Source organism: Phyllobates terribilis, unplaced genomic scaffold (genome assembly GCF_046119375.1).
Source record: "Phyllobates terribilis strain yellow unplaced genomic scaffold, ASM4611937v1 Scaffold_3__8_contigs__length_932513732, whole genome shotgun sequence".
NCBI lineage: Eukaryota > Metazoa > Chordata > Amphibia > Anura > Dendrobatidae > Phyllobates > Phyllobates terribilis.
Genome location: NW_027362763.1, coordinates 878,820,685 through 878,834,447, shown reverse-complemented (window position 1 = coordinate 878,834,447; position 13,763 = coordinate 878,820,685). Strand labels below are relative to the sequence as shown.

The following is a 13,763-nucleotide window of genomic DNA, read 5'->3' as shown; positions in this document are numbered from 1 at the left end:
GGAATGGGACCCTTATGCAGAACAGCGTCACAGATCAAGTTGTAAGAAGAAGCTGCAATCCACTTGGAGCTCAGCATCCTCAAAGATGAGCAGCTACAATTCGCTTTGTCATGACTGTGGCAACGTTGGCCCTCTGCAATATTTGTATGTAGTTAGCTGATGTCCTGCATAGGTCAACGTCACCAGAACTTTGCGACCTGTGGGATGCATCATCTTCACTCACTTTTCTATCCTCCTGGAAGTCTCTGCACCCTGTGCTGCAATTTAGACATTTTTTTGGGTGTAATTGAAAACAATCCATGAACTTGAAGCCAAAAGTCTGGAGGCCTGCCCATTATTATCGAGGTGAGGAAATCAGAGAAAGTTGTAGGCCGTGGCTAGGACCATCATTATGGAGGCTGGTTAACAAAGCAGACATGGCCGGGCTTACCTGTACAAAGGGCTTCAGCCCTAGGATTTTTTTGGTGGAATGCAGGAAGATGGCATCATTACAGACTGAGAAGTATAATGGAAACCCAACTTTTTTATGGCTGTGAGATTTTGAATTAAAAAGTTACTGAAGACTTTGGAGACTGGCTAAAGGAACTTACCAGAAAGATGTAGTCCACATGGGATGTATCTGACAATGATTGGTATGAACTTCAGCTTGCAGGAGCTGCTAATGAAATTCGAGAAGGTATCTTGGATTGAGAGAAAAAAAAACTAATTGTCCATCATTGAGTCCGAAATGCTGATTTATTCAATAAGTGGTTGTATGTATATATATATATATATATATATATATATATATATGTGTGTGTGTGTGTATATATATATATATATATATATATATATATATATGTATATAAACATATACACACAGATAAAAACATTACAAGCTTTGCCATATATTTTGTCATTTTTAAGAAATTTATTTCATTTCTGAAAAATAGATTATAGAACTTGGAGAACATAACTTTTTCATTGATACTATGTGATCGCATCATTGATATATATTTTTTTATTTTGTAAGTTTTATTTTATTCTTTGCTTGTGGAAATTCAGCCTGCAAGGTTTATAATAGAAACTGGAATATACGAATAGCGTAGATTAGTGTATAGTAATTATATTAGCAAGGTAACTAAATTAAAATGTAAGGCTCATGATTTCGGGAACTTTATAGTCTGTAGTGTTGAGTAGCTTTCTAGGACATCTAGTGCTCATTTATACTTGTATTCACATACTTATTGCTCTGTTCAGCCTTAAACCCAAGTTCATGGTCCCCTGCTTCGTGCCTCAGCCTTTTGTTCGTATATTGACAGCAGACAAAGGTAATTTAAGACGCCTGTTGGCTTGTTTTAAATTTACTCTACATTAATGCAGTCCTGCTTACAACTCTTAGAGATTTATGGTATCTAGACCTGCAGTATGTATGCAGCATTCACCCGTATTGGTGATTTTGCACTTCAGCAAATGTATCTACAGTATTTAATTGGTAAAGCATAAAACACGGATAATGATAAAATATTGAGAATTATCTTGTGTAATCTGATTATCAGCAGTTGTCATTAACACACACTTTAGTCTTTTGTAGGCTTAGAAGCTAAGAGAAGTGCATGCAACTTGGTGCTCACAGAACATTCATGCCCTGCCCACCTTTACTGCGGACCATCATTAGTGTCTGCATCACATCTGGCAATAATTTTAGAATAGTTACTGTACTTTGTTAGAAGATAGAGACCTGTGTGTCTCGGTGTCTGTAAGCCAGTTACCGCTAAAAAAAAAACTAAAAAAGTGGCACCATAGAAAGTTATAATCATAAACAGTACCCTGTAAAGACATGGCACCTACCTGTTGGGATACTTGGACCACAGGTGGAGGACCTAGGATGAGAGAAATTTATCAATTAATTTTCACCACTTTTATGGTATAAAAAAGTAACAAATCTTGACACACCAGTTTTCACAAGTGATGAGCAAAGTGAGTGGAGCAATGGACAAGTGGTGAGCAAAGGACAACTGCAACCCATCAAGATATATTAGTAATGTTAAAATTTGCTCATATATCTATGACTGCTCAAAGCAGATGCAGATTTCATTTTTGGAATTTAGAAGTGACCAAAATGCACCAAATGTATTAAGAAACGTGCACCTTTTAATAAATTAGATGTCATTTACTTGATTAATAATGGTGTATGAATCACCAGTAATGATAAATGTAACAGCAGGAAAGCTTTACAAATAAAGCTAAATTGTAAAATTGCAGGTGGTATCTTAAAGATCTCACTTTAGTGGTGAATGAATTCGCCATGCCACCCGCAGAGAAGGAAAGATTCTAATGTCTTCAGTGAATATGTTTGAACATGATGGTGGGCTGATGTGCTGCCAGCCATAGCATGATGAATGGAACTTTCTTCCTTTGATTCATGCTGTAGCTTCAAGTCTCAGAACACACACAACACAAGATTGCCAGGGTGGGTTGCTTCAGGCAAAACTGGCACAATTCTCTTTTATGTCCTACAAAACATCTGCTCGTTTACTTTTGATTTTGGACACACTTATGTTCACTGCAAAGAGCATCTCAAGTACTCTAACTGTGTCTGTAATGAAGAACACAGATGCTCACCCTTGAAAATAAAAATCTCTGGAAACGAGTCACTTGAACAATCCCAATTTATTGAAAAAATGATAAACTTATATCTTGGACATTAGGGATCTTCTCCTAATTGATGTGTAATCAGAAGATGGCCTCTCAAGCTTTAATGCTGAGAGCTATCTTCAGTCTATGTATAACTCACTATTTGAATGTAAGACTATGGGGCCGATCTATGAAAGCTTTTACACCAGAAAAGTGGGGTAAAAGCTTTGGAAAGTTGCATTTTTTGCGCAACGCAGAGCCATGCAAAAAATCTGTGACTTTTGGTGTTTTCATACTACTTTGGATCATCTCCAATGGGTGGAACTGGGGAGGAGACAGAGTGGGATGGGGTGTGGACAATCCCGTCCTTCCGATTCTTGAAAAGTGGTGGTGTTTTTTACACCTGAAATGCTACTCCAGTTCTTAACTGGTGCGGCGCATGGAGGCTCACACCACTCAGAAGAGGCACCAAATTCATTAAGTGGTATGCCCCTCTTAATGAATTTGACGCCTCTTCTACTCCATCAAGACTGGCGTAGCAGGAGTGTGCTCTACACCAGTCTTGATGAATCGACCAATACATACGGTACTTAAAGAAGTTGTCCACTACTTTATATGAACCCCCCAATGTATCCCCCCGGGGCCCAGAAGTGTTTTTGTAAATACCTTGTGGTGCCTTTTCTGCCTCTGAGCGGCGCTATTGCTGGCCACTCAGAGGCATCACGTGACCCATCACTGATGTCACATCAGTGAGGTGTGACATCAGTGACGCCCTCCCCGCGGTGGACGCTGGGCTGGGGTTACCCCGTGCGTCACACCCAGCATCCAGCGCGCTTTTTCCCAGTGAATGAGGAGAGGGAGAGCGCGTGGTGGATGCAGGGTGTAACGTGTGGGGTAACCCCGCCCACAACCCAGCAGCCACCGTGGAACGCGGAAGAGGGACCCTCGGCTGCAGCCTGGACTTGTCGTGACACAGCGGATGTCAGAGCCGGCTGCAACCGGGGGTCACGTGATGCCTGTGAGTGGCCAGTGATAGCGCTGCTCACAGGGAGAAAAGGCACCACGAGGTATTTAGAGAAACACTTATGGGCCCTGGGGGAATACATTGGGGGATCATATAAAGTAGTGGACAACCCCCTTAAATGATTTGTACAGACTTAAACCAGAAGAAAACGTGGAAATAGCCAGTTCAGAACTAGAGTTTATTAAACAGTAATCTCTCATCCACAAGTAAATACATAATGGTCAGCACATATATATGATATTTAGTATAGAAGTTGTCTAAAAATTGTAGGTGTACTTTTAATATTAAGATATTCATATTAAAGGCCCTCACCCATTGGGCGGAGATTTGCTCACAGTTGATCAATGTCCTGATACGTATTGAAAGGTCACCAGTAAAGGCACATAAACTAAAGATATATTTACACTGCATGAATATTGTGAATGAGTGTTCCTAGAAGCACTCGTTTCCCCATAATTGTGTAGTTTAAACATGTCAAAATTAAATGCTCATTTTTCTTGTGAAATTATCTTTTGGTTTTCCTATAAGAGCATTGTTCTCGGCAGCACATAGTCCAAGAACAATGATAGTGTATTAAAATTTTTTATTGTACCTTTTCCCTTGTAATATCATATTAAATGTATTGTCTCATCAGCAACCCCATTGCAGTTAAAGCCCACTCTGCAATCATTTGCTCCTTTTAACTTGGCAAACATCTAATATAGGAAATCTGTGGCTGGAAATACATATCCCATGCAGCGTTCTGCTGATAAATTGCTTTATGACGTCCATATATAACGCCCATATGCCCTAATGGGACAAAGAGTTTTTTTGGGATTAACAAGAAATAGTGGGCAGAAGGACTACACAGGGCTCGTTTGTAGTCTGTTACCATAGCATTACACAAAACAGTATCATTTTTTTTTATTAAAACTATTTGTTCTTTATTTAGATACAGTGGAAAAATGTTGTAATTTTCTTTATCAGTAAGCACCAAGATTCTTTCTGCTAGACTTCATTGTGAAATCTATAGCCACCTGAGGGCACTTATCACACTGTTAATTCCTTATATCTGTTAATGATATAAGTTGGGGGAATTTCCCAATACATGCCTCTGATGAAAGGCTGTAATGTATACTATATATGTAGCACCCTGAGGATTCGGCTGCTACAGGGGTATTACACCTCAAGCCAGAGGTGTGGTATTCCACTCCCGGGTAAGGATGGAGTGTGGAACTGAGCTCAGTAGGCTGCATGCACTACATACATCCCATTTCCGGGGGACAGACCAATGGTACTCCCACTAGAGAAATGTGCAGGTACGACAGCGTCTGTCCCTGGCTGGAGTGGGAGGGGGGTGGAACATCCCAGTAGTGTAGGGGCAGATAGGGGGAGCAGTCTGGGTAATGCTAGGAGCTCATTGGGTGCTGGTCACCTGAGCTCACACATAGAGGGAGTATATAAGGTGGGCACCATCTTAGAACAGAGTCTTTTGTAGAGGTTTGGTCAGACAAGCAGAGCAGCTCAGCCAGCTCCAAGGCCAAGAGAGTGAGAGAGAGGAGAAAAGAAGGACCCAGAGGGGGAGAAGAGGGAACTCCAAGAACCCAAAATTAGACCAGAGGGTGAAGAGTTGGCACAAGGGTACCGGATCCCAAGCTGGTGGAGGGCACTAATCCTTAGCCAGAGACCGGAGGTCGTGGGCAGGATCTGCCACGACCACCCACTAAATCCACCCGGAAGGCAAACCAAGAATAGGGTCAGGGAACCCAGAGACAAGGGTTTTACCAACAAGAGGCCCGAGGGAGCCGGACTTAGGTGGATCCCTGGTGGGGAAGGCCAGAGAGAAGGACAAGTCAGAAAGGGAGCTCAGGAACACGCTCCAGAATCACCTGGGGGTTGGCCGAGTCCAGGACCTGGTGGACGCAGCACGGCTCAGGTGGTCACTCAAGGCCGGAGTGACCAACACAAAAGCAGTAAGTAAAAACCCTGAACTGCACAGCCCGACTCTGAGTTTCATTACCATCCTCACTGCACCTCCACAACCACCATCCTCTGCAACTGACCCCCTGAGGCTATACCCCTCCCGTTGGGGGTTATACTACCTGAGCTGCACACACACCACCAGCCTCAGCGGACCCTGCTGCAGCGGCGGCCGTAGTGACCGCAAATCAACGGGTGGCGTAGTCGACACTAAAGAACATCCAGTAACATCTGTAGGACTGCCACACACTGAGCTTGACACCCTGGGCACGGACCGGGTCACCGCCACTCGGAGACTACAACCCCCATCTGATCCGGATCCGGGTATCCCCCAAACAACACTGGCCCAGGGGGCGCGTCATATACACTCGTACACATCACGTACACAGCATCCCATTCTACAAAAAATACATATACCATGTGGATAGTGTTGGGAGAGTTTATGCTTTGTGCGTGGCGCCCCGGGCTTTTAAGTTTTTTAACATGATATGCCTTTGTGGCTGAAATGTGAGCAAGGTTTCTCTTTTGTGCATGAAGATTTAGGCCGGATTCAGATGTCTGGACCGCAATGTGCACAGTAACATATGAGGCTATAGCGTTTGGGTCAGGAGGTCCGTAGCTGATCCATAGAGTGAGCACAGTGGCCTTAGTGAGTAGTTTCTCTTTTCTCAATGTAAGTCTTGTGAATCTTTGCTGTATTTGTTACAAAACCTCTGGAGATAAATCTGTTGTGCATGGACACCCTTCTTGATGCAATGACAGCTTTATCATGATTAAATTCACCAAGGAAATGAATGCTAAATGACATCTGCAATATGCTAGCTAATATATCTGCCAGTGACTCTTCATCGTCTACGTGTAAGTTTGGTTTTAATTAATATTTTTCGAGATAACAATTACTTTAGGACGTGTTCTTGACTAAGCATATCTGGTGACATGGAACATTCGGTATGTACGCGACTTGTCTAATTTTTGATGTAAAGCAATTACAAGTATATAATTAGTAGAGAACTGCAGTCATTATATAAGCAGTTCATTGGATGAAGATAGAACATAATGATTTCCAGGGTAATGATGGTTGAAAGTGAATTGTGTCAATGCGTTTTATGTCGTTTCTGGTGACACATCGAGCTGGGATTACTGGCGGATAAAGATGATAATTCTCAAGTGGAGGAACTAATAACAAGGCAATGCATCATGATAGTTTAGGTGTTCTCTCAGTGAACATGAAGAGTTTTGTAGCTTTACATCTATGTATAGTACTATTGCTGCTGCAGCGCTGCTTCTCATCATCATCGGCATGGGGCTTATCCATGGCTCCATATCTTCCTCTCATACTCCATAGAGATATTAATAAATTAATTGGCTTTCATCTAAGCAGGCGTATGTAGCCCTAACATGTATGGAGTCATAGCCTCAGTGAAATGTTGCTATTGAAGGAATCCATCAGTAGGCTTTTGCTACCTATTGTAATTCCGCAGCATGATATGGGGGCACAAACCCTGATTCCAGTGATATGTCACTTACTGAGCTATTTAATGTAATTTTTCTACAATCACTTTTTTATCAGCCGGAGGTCTTCACTAAAGGACTAGTAAACCAGCTGCCAGGTAGTTCAACCCCGCCCCCGCGACTGATTGGCCGCTTTCTGCATATGCACAGTACACAGAAAGCTGCCAATCAGTGTTATGAGCAGCATTATGCAGAGCTCAGCATTCAGGGAACTGCTAGCAGATAAAATGGTCAGTAATAAAAACTGCAGCAAGCAGCCCAGTAACACATTACTGGAATAAGGCTCTCTGCCCCTACATTATGTTGCTCTCAGATGTGGTAGCAAAAACCTGGTAACAGATTCCCTTAAATACAATTAGTGCACAGCATTGCTCATTAATATAACAGAAATAGAAGGGACTAAACGTGATACATTTTTAGATTTATTTTTATTTTAAAGGTAACTGGTCATGTTGGAAAGGAAGTGAATCTGCAAACAAATCTGTCATGTTTTAGAGCAAAATACACTGAGCAGATAGGTTTAAATACATGTATGGTTATGCTGGATATATTTTATATATGTATCAATCTGTTTTGCTCCACAACATGCTATCTGCTTATCGGTCTGCATTGTCAATGTGACAGGCTTCCTTTAACATTCTAAGGCTAAAGGCTTAGTGTATTCCAACAGCGCCTGGGTCCCCCACCTGTCCTTACTTACTGGCCCAGTATTGATACACATACATGCTGCTCAGCCAATCACTGACTGAGGGCAATCTTGTGTGTAGAGGGGGGACCAGTAAGAGTTGGGAGGGGATCTGCAGCTGCAGGAAATCGGTGAGGTGAGTTTCACTTCTTTTATGCTTGTAAAACACTCTCCATGCTTTGCAAGAAAAATTCTCCACCGGACAACTTTGAGACTTCCATAAATGCAGTCAAGTTACTAAATGATCTATAGTCTCCATTAAAAAATTGATGGACAGCACTCACCAGGGGTAGAAAATATTAAAAAAAGATTCTTTATTGCTCCATACACAAGACAAAGCGATGTTTTGACCGATACGGTCTTTATCAAGGTTTTGATTTAAGCTTGATAAAGACCTTAACATTTAAAACGTCGCTTTCTCTTATGTATGGAGCAATAAAGACATTTTTTTAATATTTTCTACCCCTGGCGAGTGCTATCCATCAATTTTTCTGGTTGAGACTGTATTTATACCTGTGGATTCTGTTCTGTTTTTTTGGACTGTTGCTTGCAATTAAGAGTGTGCTGCAGATATGTTTATGCTTTACACTAAATGATCTATAGTCAAGCAAACCGAGTATGGGAGTTGTAATGTGTGATACACAGGCACATACAACAGTCAGTAAAAGGGGATGTCTAGTATCTTCTAATATAGGAAGGTTTTCTTCTGGTTATCATTTTTAAGAACATGTGCAAAAAACTGTTTTGGATATTTTTCAACTGCTAGGAAATCAATTGTTCTGACTTCTCATCTATCATAAAGGCTAATGACTCAGAGCCTCAATGTTTAGAACTTTATTTTGTACAATAGACACCAAACACGTGAAATTTGCAATTCATTTTAATCTAGTATGCTCCATCATTGAATAGAAAGCAGCAGATAGTTGACTCATGAGCATTATCTTATTTGAGGCATCTTCAGCTAAGAATCTTTGTGTGTACAGATAGTCTGCTTTCCATTTATCCTACCAGCAAATGAGTTGACCCCCGTTGTGCTGGCAGAGTGATATACAATTTCCTTTTGTTACTCTGTACATATAGAAGATATGGCTGAAAACTTTTTACAACAATAATTGTCAATTAAAACCTTGTTTAAAGATTAGAGATACCTATGCATATTTACATAATCCAGACAAGGATGACCCTGACGAAGGCATCGCCGAAACATGCGTCGGGGTGGGCACAGCTCGAGGGAACTTCTGCGGCTCCATAAGTATTCACTATCTATTCTTATGTGTTGTCATTCTTTAGTTGTATGTTAATACCATCCCTTTTGATATATATGGTCACCAGAATTTGCATTTTAGTCATTTCATACATACCTCACATATATCTTATGTAATGACAATGCCATTTAACATCTATTAATCAGTCTCATTTTGCAGTATGTTTCCCTCTTACTATTTTGCACATGCCAATTATTCATACTGTGATGTGCGCCCTCTTTCTCATGTTTGTATGCTTTCCATCCCCATTGTCCCCCTCTTTTTTACTTGACTAATAAAACATTTATATCCTTTTATATTATCACTTATTTGTTTTATTGACCTCCTCATTGGTGTTCCTCTTGTGTTCTTTATCTTAATTTTACTGATTGATCTTTTCATAACTATCCGTGATATATGTACACATTTTGACTATTTACTACATAGTCATTTATTTTTTTACTTTCATAGTATATGTACATATTTATAACCTTGTTCCCTTGCAATCCATAATCCAGACAATGAAAATCTATTTTAAAGAAAGTCATGTTGTTTTCAGGTGGGGTCATTAATTGGGCTTTTATTTATAGACTTGATTTTTTTTCTGCTGAGTAAATTCCTGGATTAACGTTAAAACAGAAAAATGTATTTTCCAAAAACTCTTCAAAAGTAAATATTTTGCTACAAAAAAAGCATTTCTTGATCTGGTTTCTACCCCAAAACTCTTTATTTTTGAAAGCCTTAAAAAAACCCTCCATTTGCACACACCCTAAATATACAATATATGTCATTTTATTTATATTGACACTGCTGGCGTCACAGTCTCTTAGCACATATAATCTGTTTTATTCTATAGTTGACTCTCTTAACTACTTTTTTTCTGGAAGTGACATCTGTGAAAGACGGCACCTAATGGATTAGGACCAGCATGGGAAGTATGCAGTATAGGGTTTAGAATATTGTGATCCTTTTTAGTGTTCACAGGATAAGGTATTGCCTCTCACGTCAGTGTCAGCATTAGCTCCACACTTAGGACTTTGATGTAGGAATGTGTGGATTACTGTAAGCACCACTAATGACTACATTCTGGAGTTCTGTTTTTCTAACTCATAGTAAAACAAAAAATTCTGACATTTGCGTAGTCGTGTTCATCAGTTTGGTATGCACCCTTATCACACCCTGCTCTTGATGTTTATCTAAAGTATGGAGGACTCCTCCTCCTCAATACGTGATGGTAGATGAGGACTTCTACTTCCAGGATTTGTAGCCTGCTTTGGATGGAACAAATCCACACATTTTATTTATTTTACAGCGCCATTAATTCCACAATACTGTACAGACATCGTCATCACTGTCCCCATTGGGGCTCACAATCACTATTGTCTCTCTTGCTTTTATATTTCCTTCTGCTGGTTATTATTGACCTTTGGTATACTTTATACAGAAAAAGTATAGCTATAACTAGGTGTACAGTCTTTTATATTAAAGTAGTGGCTTTCTTGTTGGTGTAGGTGGTGGGCAGCTGACCCCCCCTCATTGCAGACTAATAGGAACCCAAGGTGTTGTTCAGAATTAAGAGAAAAGGTTTTCTTTTATGTTTCCAGTAACAGCATTATTGTTGTCCATGTCTATTTCTAGTATTGCAGCTCAGTCATACGAACCAGCTTGCAATACTAAATGCAGCCTATAGGTAAGGGTAGCAATGTTTAACGGAAGCCTGTCCGCGAGTGTTAACCACCTATACCACCCAAACTGTTAAATTGACCATATAGTTCTCTGGAAGATAAGGCAATTGATACCTTTTGATGACTAAATGGTCAAACAGCAAGAAATCACATTTTAGGTAAATGCAAAGGAAACTGGAAGTGCATTGGGAAATGATGATGCACTTCCAGTGGTTCTAGTCCCCATTTAATTCTGCCATATCCTGCTTGATTGATAGCTCTGTGGCTCTTTGACTGTGCTCATGTGTCTGTGACGGATTTCCCGTGAGTCAATATTATTCTGTGGACATATGAGTCCAATGGGCAGTCCTAATCAGTGATTGACAGCTATTCCTTGTGCACATTGATACATGTAAAGCCCCCGTCACACTAAGCAAGATCGCTAGCGAAATCGCTGCTGAGTCACAAGTTTTGTGACGCAACAGCGACCTCAGTAGCGATCTCGCTACGTTTGACACTTAGCAGCGATCAGGCCCCTGCTGTGAGATCGCTGGTCGTGTCGGAATGGTCTGGACATTTCTTTGATCATTGAGGCCCCGCTGGGTAGAATGTATCGGTGTGTTTGATACCTTACCAACGACCTTGTTGACGACTCAGACACAGAAACACATAGGCGTGCATCGTTATACAGATCGTTACGGGTCGCCGCATCGTTGCTGCGTCGTTGGGAAGATTTGACTGTTTGACATCTCACCAGCGACCACATAGCGACGCAGCAACGATCCCTGACAGGTCGTATCGTTGTCGGGATCGCTGTAGCGTCGCTTAGTGTGATGCCTTAAGGCTGTTGATGCGGATTATGACCCCCTACTGTACTTCTAAAAATGAAATAAATTAATAAAATATATACAGTTACACTGAATTATTTGTCTTGCAAAACTGTATATCCTTCTGCTATAACAGTTACAAGGTAACAAGCCCAATTCCTACTTTAGTTAAAAAAAAAGTAATAGAAATAATATCCACTGAAAGTGAGAAGTCTTCACACAAGGAAATACCGACGTCCAAAAATAGGAATGACTCCTTTGAGAAAGAAATTTGAGATGCTTACAGACAATATCAGTCTCATTACCTTTTCTTCACGGTCTACTTTCGAAATGTTTTAGTATTTTTTCTTGGCTTATGATCAAGGGTGAACGTGGGAAACTTATGTATTACATCACCGATTATTTGTACTTAGATTCTGAAATCCTGGGAAGTATTTTGCCTTCAGAAATGGCTGAAATGGAAAGCTATGAAAGCTATGCTTTGAAGATGAAATATTCCTCGCTGAAAGTGTGTTTAAAGAGTGGTAGATTGATGGAATGGGTATTTAGTAAAGGTGGAAGACATTAAGGTAAAAGTGTAATTCAAGTCTAACTTCAAAGGAAAGAAAGTAAATCTGATATGCAAATCTCAATCATAATGTAAAATACACAAATAGGTTTTGTTCTTGTCATATTTCTTGCTTCATTATGATAAAATTAGATTTCATAAAAAAGTGAGGTGAACATTGGAAGTCCGTGTCATCTCCAAGTAGAGATTACTAATATGAATTTTTCTGAAGAACAGAATATAATATTCATATAATATATCTGTGTTACTGGGGTAGTAAGTCTTACTCGTATTCTGTTTCAGGACATTCAAGCAGAAATTGATGCCCATAACGATATTTTCAAGAGCATTGATGGGAATAGGCAAAAGATGGTGAAAGCGTTGGGGACTTCAGAGGAAGCAGCATTGCTTCAGCATAGACTTGATGATATGAATCAACGCTGGAATGATTTAAAGGCCAAGTCATCTAATATAAGGTAAAAAAACAACAACAAATAAACATGTTTTCCAGAAAGTGAAGATTTGGGGAGTATCGAAAGGTTGAATAGAAAATATATGGGTCATTAGTTGTCATAAAAATAGGAGGGCATCCCATTTCAGTCAACTTTCTGGTTTTAATCAACTTTTCTGGTGTACTTTTCATTCTAGTTTTGGGATGAAGGGGGCTCTCATTAGCATTTAATCCAATCATGGGTGTGCTTAGGGCCTGACCTCCTATACCACTTCTATAGTGATATGGCAGAATTATTATTTAGAGCTTTGCTGCATGACCGATATAATTGTGCAGCTGTTCGATCACAGCCATTGGTCAGGGCAGGAAGATGAATTGCAAACACTATACTTATACACTGGACACCAGGGGGTAGTGACAATCTTTACTATCACAAGCTCTATTGAAATGAACCCTTTTACTGCCCTAGGCATCAGAGGTTGCCTAAACTACCAGGGATATTACCATTAAGCTCTGGTGTTAGCTTTTACCTATTCTCCTCTCCTCTGGCTCAGGCTGCAGTCACCTTCTATCAGCAGCCACTGATTGGATGCAACATTCAATTGATGCCCCTACTAGATGTTGATGAAATCATACTGGCGGAGGGACACAGCATCAAGTCCAGGAGAAGAGTATTTAGTTTTGCTTTAAATAAAAGCAAAAAACACTGGGGGCCTATTGAGTATAAGTTGTAAAGTAGGGGATAATCCCTTTAAACCCTTTGGTCACTTCCGATCACTAGCATTTAGAATTACTCTTTAATTAGTGGTACATTTACATCAGTAGTTAATTAGCAATTGAGCATTTATAGAAAAGCTCCTTCCTGGTTATCGACTGGTGTAAACATGCCGCTTATCAGCTGATCAATGAGCAAGTCACTCGTCAGTTGAGTAATTGAATAGTTTATGCCGGCAAAAAATTAATTGTTATTGGCGGATGCTGCACATCATCTTGTGAAAACAGGGAATGTGCTGCTGATAGCATTATGATGTATGGGGACAGAATGATTGCATTAGGGATAGTTTTGTCTCCTGTGAAACGCGCGTCAAACGACTTGTATGTAGTCGATCGCTGGCTGTTAACGGTGCATTAACGGGTAAAAATCGTTGTGTCTAAATGTACCATTACAGACAGCTTCCTGGAAACGCCATCATTAACCTTTAACCTGAGTAGTTTTGGGGATTGCTGTCAAAAA

At 40.3% G+C, this 13,763-nt stretch overlaps 1 protein-coding gene across 6 annotated transcripts in view; it reads left to right on the top strand.

The window, feature by feature from the left end:
* The window catches only part of UTRN (utrophin), a 768,906-nt gene that overhangs the window by 450,532 nt on the left and 304,611 nt on the right, over nucleotides 1–13,763 (top strand). For 5 of the 6 annotated variants that reach the window (XM_073672652.1, XM_073672651.1, XM_073672650.1 and 2 more), the window contains one exon: nucleotides 12,382–12,554. In XM_073672652.1, the coding sequence (XP_073528753.1) occupies nucleotides 12,382–12,554 (173 nt within the window). Of the gene's footprint in view, nucleotides 1–540; nucleotides 677–12,381; nucleotides 12,555–13,763 lie in introns of those variants that run through there. The other variant, XM_073672655.1, reaches the window with a different exon arrangement.